The sequence below is a fragment of the Anastrepha ludens genome, chromosome 5 (assembly GCF_028408465.1).
Source record: "Anastrepha ludens isolate Willacy chromosome 5, idAnaLude1.1, whole genome shotgun sequence".
NCBI classification, from domain to species: domain Eukaryota; kingdom Metazoa; phylum Arthropoda; class Insecta; order Diptera; family Tephritidae; genus Anastrepha; species Anastrepha ludens.
Genome location: NC_071501.1, coordinates 106650179 through 106667555, shown reverse-complemented (window position 1 = coordinate 106667555; position 17377 = coordinate 106650179). Strand labels below are relative to the sequence as shown.

The 17377-nt window shown below is 36.1% G+C and overlaps 1 protein-coding gene across 6 annotated transcripts in view; it reads left to right on the top strand.

The window, feature by feature from the left end:
- Positions 1-5436: 5436 nt before the first annotated feature.
- Positions 5437-17377, top strand: part of LOC128865256 (bridge-like lipid transfer protein family member 3A) — a 71695-nt gene continuing 59754 nt past the window's right edge. For all 6 annotated transcript variants that reach the window (XM_054105406.1, XM_054105404.1, XM_054105405.1 and 3 more), the window contains exon 1: positions 5437-5919. In XM_054105406.1, coding sequence (XP_053961381.1) covers positions 5876-5919 — 44 coding nt within the window. In that variant the 5' untranslated portion in view covers positions 5437-5875. The remainder of the gene's footprint in view (positions 5920-17377) is intronic.

Genomic DNA, 17377 nt, shown 5'->3' with positions numbered 1-17377 from the left:
TGTTTATATTTATTTTTCTACTGTCCCACTTATTCTGAAATATTAAATCATATTCACTGTGTTATGAATATTACAAAATAAATAAAATACCACTACTGCTACAATTAAAAAAAAATTCTTTGGTCGCTTTTACTTGACAAGGCGTGCAGATGATCAAAGTTTAAGTTTTCACACTTGAGCTCCTCACAGTTCTTGTAAACTCGTACTACTTTTTCAGGCTTTTGATTTTTCCACTGAGTTTAAACTGTTTTTAACACCCCAATATTTCTAATTTGATTGTACAAATTATATCAAAAAGTACATTCTTCACACGGCCTCAACTCTTTCTCACTATAGCATCAAAAATGTGAATAAAGATCAGCTGTTTTGTGTCTGGATATTATAAAATTGTTACCTGGCAGAGTAACCAAAGCTTCAAGCGAAATCAAACTCTTACTGAAAAACTGTTGTACAATTTAATATTATTTTAATTTTAAACTCCTTTTATTTATGCACACCCCATTTATGGGTACCATATTTTGATTTATATGAAACATGGCTATTTTCCTTTTTTCTTGTCTGCGAAATCTAATCTGAACACGGCTGCTAAAAGTCTTGGTACATTTATCCCCACAGGTTATCTGCGCATTATAACCGGAAACATCTTTGCTGGTTCCAGAGTTATTCCGATAAAAGGAATATATTTAGTTTGCAATTCCTCTCGATTTACATCATTTTTGTATCCAGTATTAATTCCATATTCAACCACCTATTTCTCTGATGCTAGTTTAACTGCGGTGAATTTTTTAAACTGAGTTTAAGCCTTAAAAGTAGAATTAAACTTGCACTTAAAAACTGGCCTCCCTCTGTTGCCATAACCATTTCATTTTTTACTAGCGTGGATATTTTCCGAAATTTAATATATAGAATACACTACTTACGAACAATCGCAGGGAAATCCTTGTCCGCAGTCCATGATGTCTGATGTTTTAAATGAAATTTGCGTAAAAAGCAAAAATAAATTTAGAAATGCGAGATTTATTTCAAATGACAATTACAAATTTGTGTTTTAATCAAAAACCAGCTACTACTTTAGGTTTTTGGCTGTGTGTGTGCGTCAAATAGAAAATCATTGAACAGTGTCGGCAATGCAGTGGAAACTACAGTTTACTTCCTTTTGAGTATACTTTTTAACCTAAATTGAATTACCAAATGTGGTAGGCGAGCTTTAAGTGCGCAACGATTTTTTTTTAGTTTTAATTAGTTTTCATAATAGCTATGACTCAAATCAATATATGTAGCTTTATTAAAACATTTCTCAAAACGGCTTAAAAAATTTTGAAATCACTAAGGAAAGCCAAGCAATTTCTTAGTAAAAATTTTGCTGTTATGTTTAAAATATTAAAAATATGTTTGTTGTTTTCATCATTCTTCCCTAGATACGTATTTATATTTCAGATTATGCAGAATAGAAAGAGGAAAAAGATGATATGGCCTATGGCCAATGAGAATCTCATCAGTGGTCGAATCCTTGGAGATTTATGATGAGTAGATCACCAGTGAAGAAGAGTGGTCTAAAGTAAATAACTTCACCGGTAAATATTTGTAAAAATATTCCTTCATATCACATATTTTTCCCTCTACTCACTCCTGGCTTTCTTTATAGAAAAGCTCTGATGTATATTTTCCATAAAATCAATAAAAAAAAGCTATTACGCTTTAAAACAATTCATCCCTTAATTTTTCGCGTAATTTTGTTTATAACTTTTTTATGATTAATTTTACAATAAAAAGTTTTGAATGAAAGTTGTAGATAATTTTATTATCTACAAAAAAGTATTTTTCAAAATTTTCGTAACTTAACTCAAACTTAAGTTCACAGTGATGGGCTTTACATAATAAAACCATAAACTCGCATACTCCTAACATTACTAAGTTAAATCTTCTTTTGACTGGACTAAATTATAAATTTAAAAGGTAGTGAGTATGTGTACCGGATGTACCGTTTAGAAATTTGATTCTTAGTTGAAGTGCGACAATCGCAACCATAGTAAAAAAATGTAAAATTTAAATCAGTCGGTAATTTGCTTCTTATGACTGAATGCTGAAATAGATCAAGTGAGATTGAAAAACTTAAAAGGCTAGTAAGAACTGTTAGGTTAGGTTAGGTTAAATGGCTGCCCTAGCTAAAGGGCTCACTTGGACAAATGTTAAGAAATTCGTCTGTTGTGGTGCCATACATGGGAGAGAAGAGAGGAGATGGGAAGGAAGAAGGAGCCTTGGGATTAGATACGATGATGACCATACATTTAGTAAGAACTGTATTACCGACCGTTTAAGGTCATCCTTTCGTTTTAGGTAAACATTTAGCCGTACACACCCTAAGACCAGTTTTCAGTCGTCTAAACTAATTCTAAACAAATTACTTTACGACTTTTTTCAGCTAATTTTAAAGCTGTCTGTCAAAAATTTAAATGAAAGTTAAGGAATGGAAGCTACATTTAAATTTTTAACATAAAAATTGATATTTTATCTGATAAAAGTTACAACATCGGTACTCGTTGGTATTTATATATGTAATTGGCGGGCATAGTCTTTAATATTATATTTCTTTCAATTTGTGGCATTCAATTAAAAGCATTCTACAGAATGAGAAGCTTCTTCTCTCCAGAAATGTACTCGGAGATTCACCATTGCCTTCCAAGAGTTTATAGTTATTAAAAAATAATTTTTATTTCTATTATTTTTCATGTTTCTTTTTCACAGTGGTCGAACCTATAACCAACCATAAGCACCATCTCACGTTCCCACGACAGTCGGTTCTACGTAACCGGAATGACCTGGATATATATCCGGCCAAGGACTGGCACTTAAGCAGCATTCCCAGTATATGTATGGGTAATGTTTATGCTGCTACAACAACAACAATCTCGACTACGGCGGTACTATACTGGTTTTAGTGATGTGAAAATAAGCAAAGTGTTCAGTATTACAATACTAAAGGCAAATAAATGTGTATAAAGTCAGTTCAACATTTTTAAACAAATATTTTGTATAATATATTTAAAAAAATATTCAAATGTATGTCTGATAAGAGTTAAATACAAGGATTTTAACTATTTCAGACTTTTGATTTTTCCACTGAGCTTAAACTGTTTTTAACACTCCAATATTTCTTATTTGATTCTACAAATTATATCAAAAAGTACATTCTTCGCATGGCTTCAACTCTTTCTCACTATAGCATCAAAAATGTAAATAAACTGTTGTAAGCTGTTTTGTGTCTGAATAGAAAATTGTTCCCTGGCAGAGTAACCAAAGCTTCAAGCGGAATCAAACTCTTACTGAAAAACTGTTGTACAATTTAATCTTATTTTAATTTTAAACTCCTTTTATTTATGCAAACCCCATTTATGGATACCATATTTTGATTTATATGAAACATGGCGATTTTCCTTGTTTCTTGTCTGCGAAATCTAATCTGAACACGGCTGCTCAAAGTCTTGGTACATTTATCCCTACAGGCTATCTGCGCAATATAACCGGATACATGTTTGCTGGGTCCGGTGTTATTCCGATAAAAGGAATGTAGTTTGCAATTCCTCTCGATTTACATCATTTTTATATCCCATATTAATTCCATATCTAACCATCTACTTCTCTGGTGCTACTTTTAAAAATTGGGCGCTTGAACTTGGAAAGCAGAATTAAACTTGCACTTAAAAACTGGCCTCCCTCTGTTGCCATAACCATTTCATTTTTTACTAGCGTGGATATTTTCCGAAATTTAATATATAGAATACACTACTTACGAACAATCGCAGGGAAATCCTTGTCCGCAGTCCATGATGTCTGATGTTTTAAATGAAATTTGCGTAAAAAACAAAAATAAATTTAGAAATGCGAGATTTATTTCAAATGACAATTACAAATTTGTGTTTTAATCAAAAACCAGCTACTACTTTAGGTTTTTGGCTGTGTGTGTGCGTCAAATAGAAAATCATTGAACAGTGTCGGCAATGCAGTGGTAACTACAGTTTACTTCCTTTTGAGTATACTTTTTAACCTAAATTGAATTACCAAATGTGATAGGCGAGCTTTAAGTGCGCAACGATTTTTTTTTAAGTTTTAATTAGTTTTCATAATAGCTATGACTCAAATCAATATATGTAGCTTTATTAAAACATTTCTCAAAACGGCTTAAAAAATTTTGAAATAAAATGCACAGAGGAAAGTCAAGCAATTTGTTAGTAAAAATTTTGCTGTTATGTTTAAAATATTTAAAATATGTTTGTTGTTTTCATCATTCTTCCATAGATGCATATTTATATTTCAGATGATGTAGAATATAAAGAGGAAAAATATGATATGGTCTATGCCCAATAAGGAGCTCAACAATGACCGAATCTCTGGGTATTTATGATGCGTAGATCAGCAGTGAAGAAGAGAGGCCGTTTCCGGCACAATTACGTTCTGGATACTGTAGCAGGTTAAACTCCTACCTATCCAAAATCGACCCCGACATACCAAACATATGTCCGACATGTGAAGGCACCCCGCACGACACTAACCACCTTTTCACATGCCCTATAAAACCCACTCATCTAACACCTTCCTCCCTCTGGACCCAACCCGTCGAAACAGCTAGTTTCCTGGGCCTACCGCCAGATGAGCTACACGAAGACGACCGGTAACTACACTACACTGACAGGGCGAAGATACTCTATAACAACAACAACAAGAGGCCGTTTCCATGACAGTCGGCCCTACGTTATCGAAACGACCCGGACTTATATCCGGCCAAGGACTGTCACTCTAGTAGCATTCCCCGTATGTAAGTATGGGGAATGTTTATGCTGCTGCAACAACAACAACAATAGCAGAGGGCTAAAGTAAATAACTTCACCGGTAATCATTTCGTTAGTATTACAAATATCAGATATTGATCATATATGTTGACATGAGATCTCTAAATATTTTTTTTAGGAGTTGGTGAAGCTTGTAGAGACAAATTTTTAAGAGAATTTTGATTTTCAAAAGCTTTGTGTTGAGTTGAGAATCATTGATGGAAATGTTGTGTTTTTATGTTTAATGCACGAAATATGATGAGGGTCTAAGCTAAACCCTATCCACATATAAACGCATTAGAACACTGCATTTGATAAAACAAATTATTTAAAAATGTCTGAGACCAACTAGAATGCTGAGTTTTAGGAGTCATGTAAAATTAAATTCTCACTTTGTAAGATTACCAAATTAGAAGTCGGGATTTAGTTTTTAATCACATTACAGATTGTTTAGCCTAATATATAACTCTTTTCCCTTCAAAGCATTGTACCAATTCTCCAAATGACTATTTTCCTCATTCACATCTCTTCCATCTGGCAGCACCAATTGCTTAAATCTCCAATTCGCAAAACCGAAATGTCACCTGTTTGTATTCTCACAAAAGTCCAATTGGACAAACTGAGTGTATTTGTCATTTGTGTCGAACGACAATAAATACAAAAACTCGCAGAAATTGACTGGTGATGGATGTTAAAAAACCGTGATTTGTAAAAAAAAGTTTATAAAATAACTCAGGAAAATAAATTGGTAGCTATTATTACAACTACGAGCTGCATGCAAAGTGTGAGTGAAAATGTGTTCAACGTAACAAAAGTGAAGTGATAAAGTGAAATATTGTGCATAGCAGATTTTTCTTTGTGGAGTAGAGAAAACGAAAAGAAAAATTCCAACACAGCAATAAGTGAAAAAGCTGTACAAATCGCTAAAAGCTGTTGATTAAGTAAAAGTGCAGACAAAGAAAAAAATAAAAAATGCAGTGAGTGATAATTATTGCTATACGTAGTCTTGATAGAGTCGGTTTTATTTGTATGACTGGGACAGCCCGAAAATGGTGTCGCTGATTAAGAATCAACTCTTGAAGCACCTCTCAATGTGAGTAGAGTAATGAGCTGTTAAAAATTACTAACATTATATCTCCATTTTTATTATGTGTTAAGAAATGTTAAGAAATAATATTTATATTACGCTGAGTTATGGATTTTAATCAAAAATATGAAACAACAAAGACGTACATGCTAATGAATTGATTTTTCAGTACCCGAATTCACCCACATTCAGAAGGCAAGGCAAGGCATAGTGGTTCAATGGGTTTTTAGCAATTTAACTAGCGGCTTACCCTTGTTCGCATTATGGTTTATCTGCCCGCCAACACCCATCGTACGATGCAACTATTGGCTGACGGTGGTCTCTTAAAAGTGCTAGTTACCATGGTGCTGAGGTGGGCGACGCTATGTCGCTATCTCGACTATGTCGTTGGGTAGCTAATCAAATGATAAATCGCTGCATGTCTTCATCTGGTGTCTTTGACACCTGCTGCCTCAGTTTGTGGGTTTCAGTTATATGTATATTAAATTATTGTATTATGTGCCAGAAATTGTTATAAGTGAATAACTGCAGATTTCTGATGGGTTATTTGTCTAATTTTAGTGGGCTTTGTTATTTTGATTTATAAATCCTTATTTTACATCGAAAATTTTTGCATATTTAAATTCAACTATAATTACATAAGCTAAGCCTAAATACAAGGTGGGGCAATATCGAGTTTTTTTAATTAAAATATTGCACCAATATTTGAACGATGGCACGAACGCCAACTACAGTGTTTTATTCATTTTTTATTCTAAGCAGCTTAGGACTATCACAACGGAGTAAAATACCTTCAAAACATTGAGAAATGTAATTTTTAATTATTTTTAGTAATTCAGTAAACTATAATTATGTTGTAAATAACATCAATAGACTTCCGTCGAAATGTGCATCAACATAAAACCGTGTATTAAAAAGAACACATCAATGTTGTGCTTGTCAGGCAAAAAGCGCTACGACCAGTTGAGTTCTTTTGCAAAAAGTCCACGGATGTATTTATGTTTGAGAACAATTCGAATATACATACATACATATGCATGCCTGCAAATGTGTATCCATCCTTAAGCTGTGCTACCTTTAGCCATCTACGTGGAATATTCTAATAAAATTATTATTATTATTATTTATTAAAATATAATTAAAATTATAGATTAATCTAATATAAAAGCTCTAGCTACCAGGGCTATCGGCTTTCTAATAAAATATTCTCTAATAAAATATAGTATGGAGCCCTGAGACGAAATTAATACATATCGCACCCTAAATACAAAAGGGTCACAACTCAAAATGAGCAGAAGTTCAAATATGAACGAGAGGTTATCAATAAAACGGTCCGCGGATGACATATGGCAAAAATAAATTTTTTGTTTTTTGGTAGGACTGTTATAAGCTTACATGGCAAATTTCAGCGTGATATGTCATATAGTTTGTTTTCTGTGCTACTGTAAACAAGTCAAGCTCGAGTGTGGAAAATTTTGAGTTGTGCCCCTTTTGTATTTAGGGTGCGATATGTACGTACGTACATATGTATGTGTATGTAGACACCTTTGGATATGCGTTTATGAAAATCTGCAAACAACTTTGTTTTCATACCTTATCTTATTTAATAAGTTGAATATTTACATTGAGGTTACTAAAGTGATCGAATACAGTTATATACAAAAGAGTAGTGGTATAAAGCTCCTCTCTGACGTGTTCTGTCTTGCACACCGAACAGATGTGAACTGTTGTCTCTTTTGAGATAAATTTTAGCATTTACTGCAAAAACTTGTCGGGCAGTGCTGTAACAGTTCGTCGTATACTAATTTAAATTAATTTGAAAGCGAAAAATCCTAGAAAGTTATCTTTTCTGACAAAGAAGCACTTCGGTGCCAGCATAAAATTTGCGAAAGAATATTTGAATTGTCCTGCTAGAACATGGCACAAAGTGTTGTGGACGGATGAGAGGAAAATCGTCTTTGGTTTTTGTTTTTTTTGGAACAGACTGCTCCTCCAATTTGTGATGTGCGCCTTGATGTTGTTCCACAAATACCGTAGATTGTGAGATACAATTTTCGGTTTTCATTTAATTTATTTATTTCAAGTCTAAGCTATAGGAATAGTTTTTACAGACCTCCAGTTCTGATATGAACATAAATTACTAAAGATAATTAAATAAATTAATAAAAGTAGTTCAGTTGACCATTAAACGCAGAAAACCTCTTCAAATACAAATCAAATACACATTCATTCGATGAATGGCCTCATGAACTAAGCTGCGTACGTTAACAAATTAAGGGATGTAATACTACTCTATGCTAGCTGGCAAATAACAATAAATGAACGACAAATTTAACTCAGGAATCATTTGGATCGCAAAAGATTGACGTAATGACCTGACCAGCTTTGTCTCTGAGCCTCAATCCTAAAGAGAATTTGTGGTGAATGCTAAACAACTTGCAGCAATAGCATACACATCAAGCAGAACTCAACTTAACCAAGAAGTGAAAGAGATCTGAACGCAAATCTCTGTAAAGCAATGTAAGGACCTCGCTTACTCTATGCTACGTCGGTGCAAGGCAGTTTTAAATAATTATGCTGTTGTTGTTGTTGTTGCAACAGCATAAACATTCTGCATACATATATGTACGGGGAATGCTGCTGAAGTGACAGTCCTTGGCCGGATATAAATCCGAGTCGTTCCAGTTACGTCGACTGCAGTGGGAACGTTCAATAATCATCATCACTGTTAAGCTGCTGGGTAAGGACAGCACAAGATGGGGATGTTTTATCGATGCCCTATGGTGCAATGTTAGAAACGGGAACTGATAATGATGATTGTTGGCGTGGCGGTCCAGGCTCAATCTTTGCCTCCCTCAAAATGTCGACCTCAAAAATCTCGATCCTTTGCAGACATCCTCCAGTTTTTCCGTCTTAAGTTCTTGGCATCGCCATTAGCTGTGTCAATCCAGGTCTTTTTGGGCGACCCCTTTTGTAAGCCACACACTGTTTACTATTATAGATCTAAACAGTAAATGGTTTTTTAGAGGTCGGCAAAATTGACTTTGCGAGTGTGAGCAAAATTTAAAGCGCAAATCGACCAAGAATGAAAAAACGAACTACTGACTACTTCACTATGATATAACACATGGGCTGAAAAGTCCCGGGTCTAACACATAGATGACACTAGTTTTATTGCATTCACCTCTTTTTCAGTTAGTAGTAGCCTAAAAAAGACAGCTGTTAAGATTTCATCGTATTCTATTTATTAGTTCGTGAGTTATTGAACTAAGAATGAGGCTACTTTTGTTATGGATTGTTATGGATGTTAACAATAGATCAAAATGAATTTCGTGTTTTAATTTTACACTGCTTCTTGATGGGGAAAAATACCGTTCAAGCATAGCAACGTATTGAAAGGTGTTATGGAGCTCCGCTCCATCAGAAACAACAATAAAACGATGGTTTGCTGATTTTAAACGTGGTCGTAGAGACGCCGATGATCTGGAGGTCCAACTGAGGTGGTAACATCAGAAAAAATCAAAAATCCACAAACTCGGTTTGAATAATAGAAAAGTGGAGTTGTGTGAGTTAGCTGATATCGTAAAGATATCAAAAAAATGTGTTGACTTTATATTTCATGAGCATTTGTCTATGAGAAAGGTCTAATCAAAGTGGGTGCCGCGTTTGCTCGCTGTTGACCAAAATCAGGGTAACGCACCGTGTCTCAAGTCAATCAAAACAATGGCAAAACTACATGAATTGAACTTCGAATCGCTCCCACATCCACTGTATTCGCCAGATTTTTCTTCCAGCGACTACTGGTTGATCGCAGACCTAAAAAAACTGTTTGCCGGCAAGAAATTTCGTTCGAATGAAGAGGTTATCGCTGACACTGAGGCCTATTTTGAGGCAAAATATAAATTGTTCTACAAAAGTGGTATTGAGTGATTGCGTTGTTCTTGATGGAAATTACAATGATGAACAAAGCTAATTTAAACAAAAAAAACGTGTTTTCTTGGACTGGGACTTTTCAGCCCATGTGTTATGCCCACTGTGCCATAAGAAAATTACCAGCGTAGCCATTGTTTATATTGCTTCGTTGGTGTCAGAAAGATTTCAAAGGTGAACTCCATGATGGAAAGAATAATGAGATGGCGCCTATCGTGGTCGCGTTACTTTGCGCTCAGCGAATTTGACAACTAGTTTCGTGATTTTAGCTCCAGTATGGCCAGATTACCATTTTCGTAACTTGATTTAGCATTTTTTTTTTTGTTATTTAGTCTCGGAGTTTTAGTTCTTTCTTCATAACATTTTTCTAGCTGTTCTAATTAAAATGTCATGTTTATAATTTTGTAAAATATACATTTTTTAATAACTATTTAAATAATTCATTCAGTTTTATTTAGCTTTCCTTTTTTTAACATCTGGTGGCATTGCCCGCGATTGCAGGTGTTGTTGGTGTTCTTCTGCTTTCGGTAGTCAAATCTCTCTCTCGCTACTGCAGTGTTGCCTAGCTTTGGATATAAAAACCCACTCTGATGGGGGCAATCTTCTTTCTATCATTCTTGGGTGAACTCTTGAACAGACCGTTATTCGGCTCTGAGCAAATTTTACAGAACCAGCTAATGGGCTGACGCCACTTCGGATGTGTTTACAAAAAAATTGAGATTGTGTTGGTGATATACGAAAAAAATCAACCAATGGCACTTCGTTGCCGTCAGAACAACGACTGACTGGACGAGTGCGTAAATATGTGTGAAATTATCGTCCTTTCTCGGTTGCCGAATTCCCAACTGATGTGGCAGCTAAAATTCCCTTCACAATTTTCTTTTTCATCTTAGCTAAATAACAAACCTGGTAATCTATCATTCTTGAGAACAACGACTGATTTTAAGAGTGTAAAAATATGTGTGTTGAGTGTACAGTTCGCGCGAGGAAGCTTTGCCAACCTCTGGCTTAAAACAACAAAAACACGTAAAAGATGAAAAAAATGTTTGTTTTGTTCCTCCACCATGACAACTAACTTCGTGAACAACACAATTTTTAAATTGTCTCTTAATTAATCCGTAGTTATAGTCTTAAATATTTACTTTTCATTTGCTGGTGTTGTTCTGGGACATTCTCATTGTTGAAATTCGTTGTTTTTGGCAGAAAAAAGCAATTAAATCAGCATCTTGAAGTCTTCAACGAGCTGTTCTCATATAAACTTCAGTTTGTTATCTCTCATAAAATTGCTCCCAATGTATACGACAATTTTCAGTTCATTTTACAATCATTCAGATCAAATTTGCGCCATCGAGACAATTATTCAGTCTAGAGCTAGTTTTTGCGGAGCGGACCTGCAAACATTTTTTTATTTTTTTTATTTTTCGATTAGATGCGCAACTAAGTTATCGCTGTTTTTTTATGAAAATACAACTTCATTCATAGCATAACCTTCGCAGCGTGAATATTCGGCCGAGACGACGAGTTAGAAGCATGACCGGGCAATCCCTATGACTTTCTTTGGCTCCTTCCTTTTTGCCGCTGGAGCAGTTGTTCACAGGCGAAAAAACGGCGTTCAACCCAAGTCCCCTGTTTCTGAATCATTCCCAAAGCATGCAATCGCTTGGAAATGGATTGGCGGGTAACTCCTAATACTGAAGCAAGCTCTTCTTGCGTTTGATACGGATCCTCATTGAGCAATGTCTCCAATTCAGCGTCTTCGAAGGTTTTTGGCTTTCCTTCACACGGACGGTCGTCAACATTAAAATCACCGGCGGAACCAATCTCGGCATGTGGTTTCGCTTAAAGTAGTATTCTCATAAACTTTTTGTAGCTCCCGATGAAAAAGGAAAATCAACACTTCCCGCAAATGACGATTATTCGGCACAAAATCAGACATTTTCACAAAACCAGAAGTATATGATACCAAAACAAAATCACTAATGTGTCGAAGCAGTTTGTTTACCATATCGCACCCTAAATACAAAAGGGTCACAACTCAAAATACTAAGATTTTCAGGAGAGACAAAAAACGTTTTATGTAAAAATTATTGTAATATTTAAAGAAAATATTGTTCCATCATGAAGATATACAACATTGAAGAAGGTTCTACTATATTTTTTTCCAATGATTTCTGTCAGCCACTATTTGTTTAATTTCGTTCCAGCTGAGGTGGCGGTGGAAAAGCTCTCATTGAAAATTGTGCGCGTCCAAATTTGGCGTGGGCGTCTTCTGTGCCGATTTCTTTGTGGGTTCCATTCGAAAGCTATTTTGGCAATATTACCGTCTTCTCTATGCCCAATCCGAACATTTTCATCTTTTAATTTGAAAATTATCAGCCTAATCGATATTAAAATTAAAAGACGAAAATGGAACTGGATTGGACATAGAGAAGGTGAGTGTGACTATTAGTGACTATACTTGACCAACAAATGTACCATATAATCCTAAGGCATTTATTGATAAATGTTTGAAGGCGTCTGCTTATGTCCTCAGAGGTGAGCCAGGTCTCAGATCCATAGAAGAGAATTGATTTTACGCTGGTATTGCAATTTCTCAGTTTTCTTCTTAGTGAGAGGATATGAAAGCGCCACAGTCGGCTTAGCCTATGGAACGCAGTACGTGCTGACACATCAGATACTGCCCCATCATCATTTGTTATTTGCTACCGAGGTAACAGAACTCATACACATTTTCAATAATAATGGCATTTTCGCTTGTGATACTTCCAAGAGAGGATATGTTCGTTGTTCGTATTCTCATGAGTTTGGTTCTTGTGAAGTTCATTTAAAGGCCGACTGCACGTGCTTTTATATTAGTTCGAGTTGACGAAGTTTTCTTATTAGTGAAAAAAAATCTAAACGATTAAAAACGCGTATTCGATTTCTAGGAAATACAGAAAAATAACGTACAGAAGAATATTTAGAAAAGTTTGCAAAATTTAGGCTGATTTTCCACTCTTAATTATGTTATTATGCGATCTTTACATCCAACACACATCTCTTGCGCCTAAAAGCTCACCACATTTTTATTAACTTAAATTTTTGACTTTGCTTTGCATAGGTTTATTAAGATTTTACCTACGAACGGCCAAAAAAAACAATTTCTACTCACAATTGAATTAGGTCACAAAGTTATAATTTAAAAAAATCGTCGAGCTGAAAAAAAAAACGATGTAAAGACTAAACTATGAAAAGGAAGACTTATGTAAAAAATATCAAATGCGCGAAGCGAAAAGGAAGGATTCAGTCATTACATTTATTTAATTTTATTTATTTGTGCGGCACGTTGCTCACATTCAACTGGTTGTAATGCAACTGGGAAGACTCATAACGGCGACGCTCCCATTGCCACTTCAAGTTTCTGGCTTGCAAACTAACAATCACCTGCATACAAGCCTTCCTTACAACCACACACACACACATCCATAAATGTATACATGGTTTGCTACAATATCTTTGGCTGCACTTGAGCTGCTGTAGTTCCTGTTGCCTATCGCTGAGCACTCCTTCTGCCGGCAGTCAGGCAAGACCGTTTTATAATTCGAGACAGACAATCGCGATGGCGCCTTAGCATTGAGGAGCCGCCACCAACAGCAAGCACATCTTCCAAGGTTTTATGCAACGCGTTTCTTTCAACGTAACGCGACAGCGAACCATTAAATTATCGTTAAAGTACTGTCAAGTACAGCAGTTAGCGGCTGAGTGGTAGCACCACCAACGGCAGGGGCATCAAGTGTTGGCTTGTGGGATGTTCAGCGTTTAAAATTGCGTTGAGGCGAAGAAAGAAATTGAATAATTTCTACTTTCATATATTCGTTTATTTGTGTGCGTATTTATGTGTGTAGTTGGCATGCAAAACAGCATTAAAATAACAAACTCAGAGCTGGTGGTTAAGCAATGAGCGAATACATAGTTGGTGAGTGGGTGGTCAGGTGGGGGGTTAAGCTGGGATGCGTGTGTAGACTGCGTGCCGTTCTTGAATGCATTCGGTGGAAAATTTGAATTTACATTGCTGATTATAAGTTAGAAAGTAGCAATTCTTTCGAACCTACTTAGATAATATGAAAAAACTTTATCTATAGGGAATTTTTTTTTTTTTAAATTCTTTTGCTGGACAAACGTGAAGAATTTTGTTTATATACGAGGTGTGTTCAAAAAATAAGGTGAATTTTAATTTTTCTCAAAAAATATTTATTTATTCATCAATTTCTATTTTATCGCTTTCAAAGTAGGCCCCCTCAGATATAAAACACTTGTGCCAGCGTTTTTTCCAATCCTCGATATGCAATTTTTGGTATGTCCTTCAGCTCTCTCTCTCTCGATTCGGTTTTTATCTCCTCAATCGTCGCAAAACGCCGTCCTTTCATGGATCACTTCAATCTTGGGAACAGGAAAAAGTCACAGGGGGCCAAATCGGTGACATGATAACGGTGTTGTTTTTGGTCTAATAATCTCTCACAAGCAAAGATGAGTGAGCAGCTGCTTTATCATAATGCAAAAGCCATGCATTTTTGCTTTGCTCAAACGGCGCATAACTTCAAGGTAATACTCCTTTTTTACCGTAACAACCTTGTGGTAAGAACTCCTGATGTACTACGCCATGGTAATCGAAGAAAACAGTGAGCAAAACTTTGAGATTTAATCGAACTTGGCGTGCTTTTCTGGTCTTGGCCCTCCTGAATTCTTCCATTGCGGCAAACATCGAAAGATGTTGCAGAATGTTACCTTAATACGTTGAGCGCAGCGCTGCTATTTCTGACCTTTTCCCTCGGAAGGCAGAAAGCGGTCGCTCTCTAAGTATTCAGCGATCAATTCCCTGTTCCTCTTTCAAAAGGTAATCGCACAAAAAATATCAGTTACGGAATTTCAGAGACAATTGGTAAATGGACTGCTCCAGCGAATAGATGAACAAATTCCACTTCATGAAGGAAAACTGGTTATAGAAAAAGGAAGCAGACATCTATAGAGTTCGGAAATACTGTGCTGTTTGTTATGATGCAAATTCAAGATTATTTGGGTCTAAGAAAGCCAAAAATTTAACAAAAACAGTTGCTACATGTGTGAATCCCAGCCACACTTTTGCTTAGAATGCTTCAATAAAGTTCTTCTTTTTTCTTAGCATGACAGTCATGGGTGCGGTTGTTGCGGTTTCGCGACAATTAGTTTCGGCTAGGCGGTTGTTGGTCTCGAGTCCCTAGTCCGTTTCCGGTCGGTGTTCACTTTGCTTTATTTGTTCCCCTACTCTCCACTGGGATTTTCCATGCGATGATGGCCTACCCAGTCTCGAGTAAAGGTTAACAGCACCACCAACGTGAAGGAAAAGCAAGAATATTGAGAGGTGAGAAGCATCATTTCGTAGGATCAGCTATCAAGTTGTACATCACCAACCTTTCGTGGTGCACTACCCTAGCGTTCAATAAAGCGCATTAAAAGTGTATTTAATTACATTCATTCAGGTTACATTTATCTTTTAGCTTTAATACTGTCGGTCCACGAAAAGTGTAATGGACGGTTCCCAGGGGCCAAGTTCGCGCTCAACGTGTTAAGTAATTCCATAATTCCGGGTGGTTTGTAGACTTATGACTATTCACAAATTCCACGCAAAAAATCGGGATTGTGTCCGTTTTAACAAAGATTTCTCCTTCTATTTTTATTCTGAATAATTTGGCATAGCCACGGCCATATGAAACTGTACTCGAACAACTCACCCATACATACAATGTGCACACATACTGAGGATTCAACATTTATGATTTGCCCCGACCCGCTTGGGTGCAAAATGTGCACTTAATGGCCTACATAACAAAACTTTTAAAAGCCGTACAGCAGAGTTGTTGTATGTATTGTATCCACTCACGTATCTATATACATATATCATAATGTTTTAGCTATCAGGTCAGTCCATAAGTTCGTGCACATTTTACCCCTAATTTCACTTTTGTACGATTTTTTCATACAAAAAATTATTCGCGGAGTATAACGGTACTATTTATATTTTCTTTGCTATATTGTGCATTCAACAAGTGATTTTAATCGCGGATAGAAGCACGTGTTGTTAAAAAATAAAATGGAATCTTCGAACGCGTATAAGAGGCATATTTTGAATTTTTTTTATAAAAGTGGTAAAAATACAACAACTGCTGCTGCAGAAATAAACACTGTTCACGGAGAGGATACCGTGAGTGTAAGGAATGCGCAAAAGTGGTTTTCAAAATTCCGAAGTGGTAACTGCGAGGTGGAGGATGCCCCGCACGCTGGTCGTCCTGAAGTCTTTAACTCCGACGCCTTGCTCGAACTCGTGAAAGCTGAGCCAAATTTGCAGTCGATATGATAGCTCAGAGGTTAAATTCATCGAATGGAATAGTTCACAGGCACCTGGTTTAGTTGGGAAAGGTTTCAAAGCTGGGAAAATGGGTTCCGCATAGACTTTCCGTCGCCAACCTTCAGCAGAGAGTGATTGTGTGTTCTCAGCTGCTGCAACGGCTTGAATCGCTACTGGTGATGAAAAATGGGTCCTTTACAATAATCCTGTTCGCAAACGCCAATGGTTAGATAAAGATGAAACATCAGAACCGACCCCTAGAGATAGCCTTCACCCCAAGAAGATTCTCCTGTCTATTTGGTGGGATATGGCCGGTATTGTTTATTATGATCTTCTGGAACCAAACCAGACGATAACTGCTGATTATTATTCCCATAAGCTATCAAACCTGAATGAGGCACTTAACAAAAATCGACCGTCTTTAGTGAATAGACGCAAAGTTTTGTTTCACCACGACAAGGCAAAGACCTCATACCACAAGGCAAACATTAGGCAAGCTGAACGAGCTCAGATGGGAGCAATGCCGCATCCACCATACTCTCCGGATATTGCACCTTGTGATTATCACCTTTTCCGTGGACTTCAATCCCATATGAGTAACAAGAACTACTCCTCAAAAGAAGCTATAAAAAGGGATATCGAAGCGTATTTTGGCTTCAAGGACAACAAATTTTTTGAGCAGGGAATTAAAAATTTGCCTAAACGTTGGGAAGACTTTGTAAATAATGAAGAAAAATATATTATTGATTAATAAATACTTTAAGCATCTTTTTTATTAATTTTAAAACCACCTTTATAAAACGCACGAACTTATGGATTGACCTGATACAATGGCTGTATCGCATTTATTAGCAGAAAATTTGTGCGGTTTCTGATGCTCTTTCAATTTGCGCTGCTCTGGGCAAAAAGATACTGTTTTGGCTACTCAAAAAAATATTTTCATTAAATTAACACTGCAGGCTAAGAGACAGACCATAAAAAAACAGTTGGCAAAACAAAACCACACTTACCAACACAGTTTAGTGAGCGCAATTGTGGTCGTTTGTTTAATTTTAAATTGAATTGTGATTGCTTAATGTGAAAGCCGATAGCAGAAAATTTAAAAATTCGCAGTGCAAATGCGCCTTTAGCAGCAAAGATATGTAAATAAAAATCAAATACTGTAAACTATCG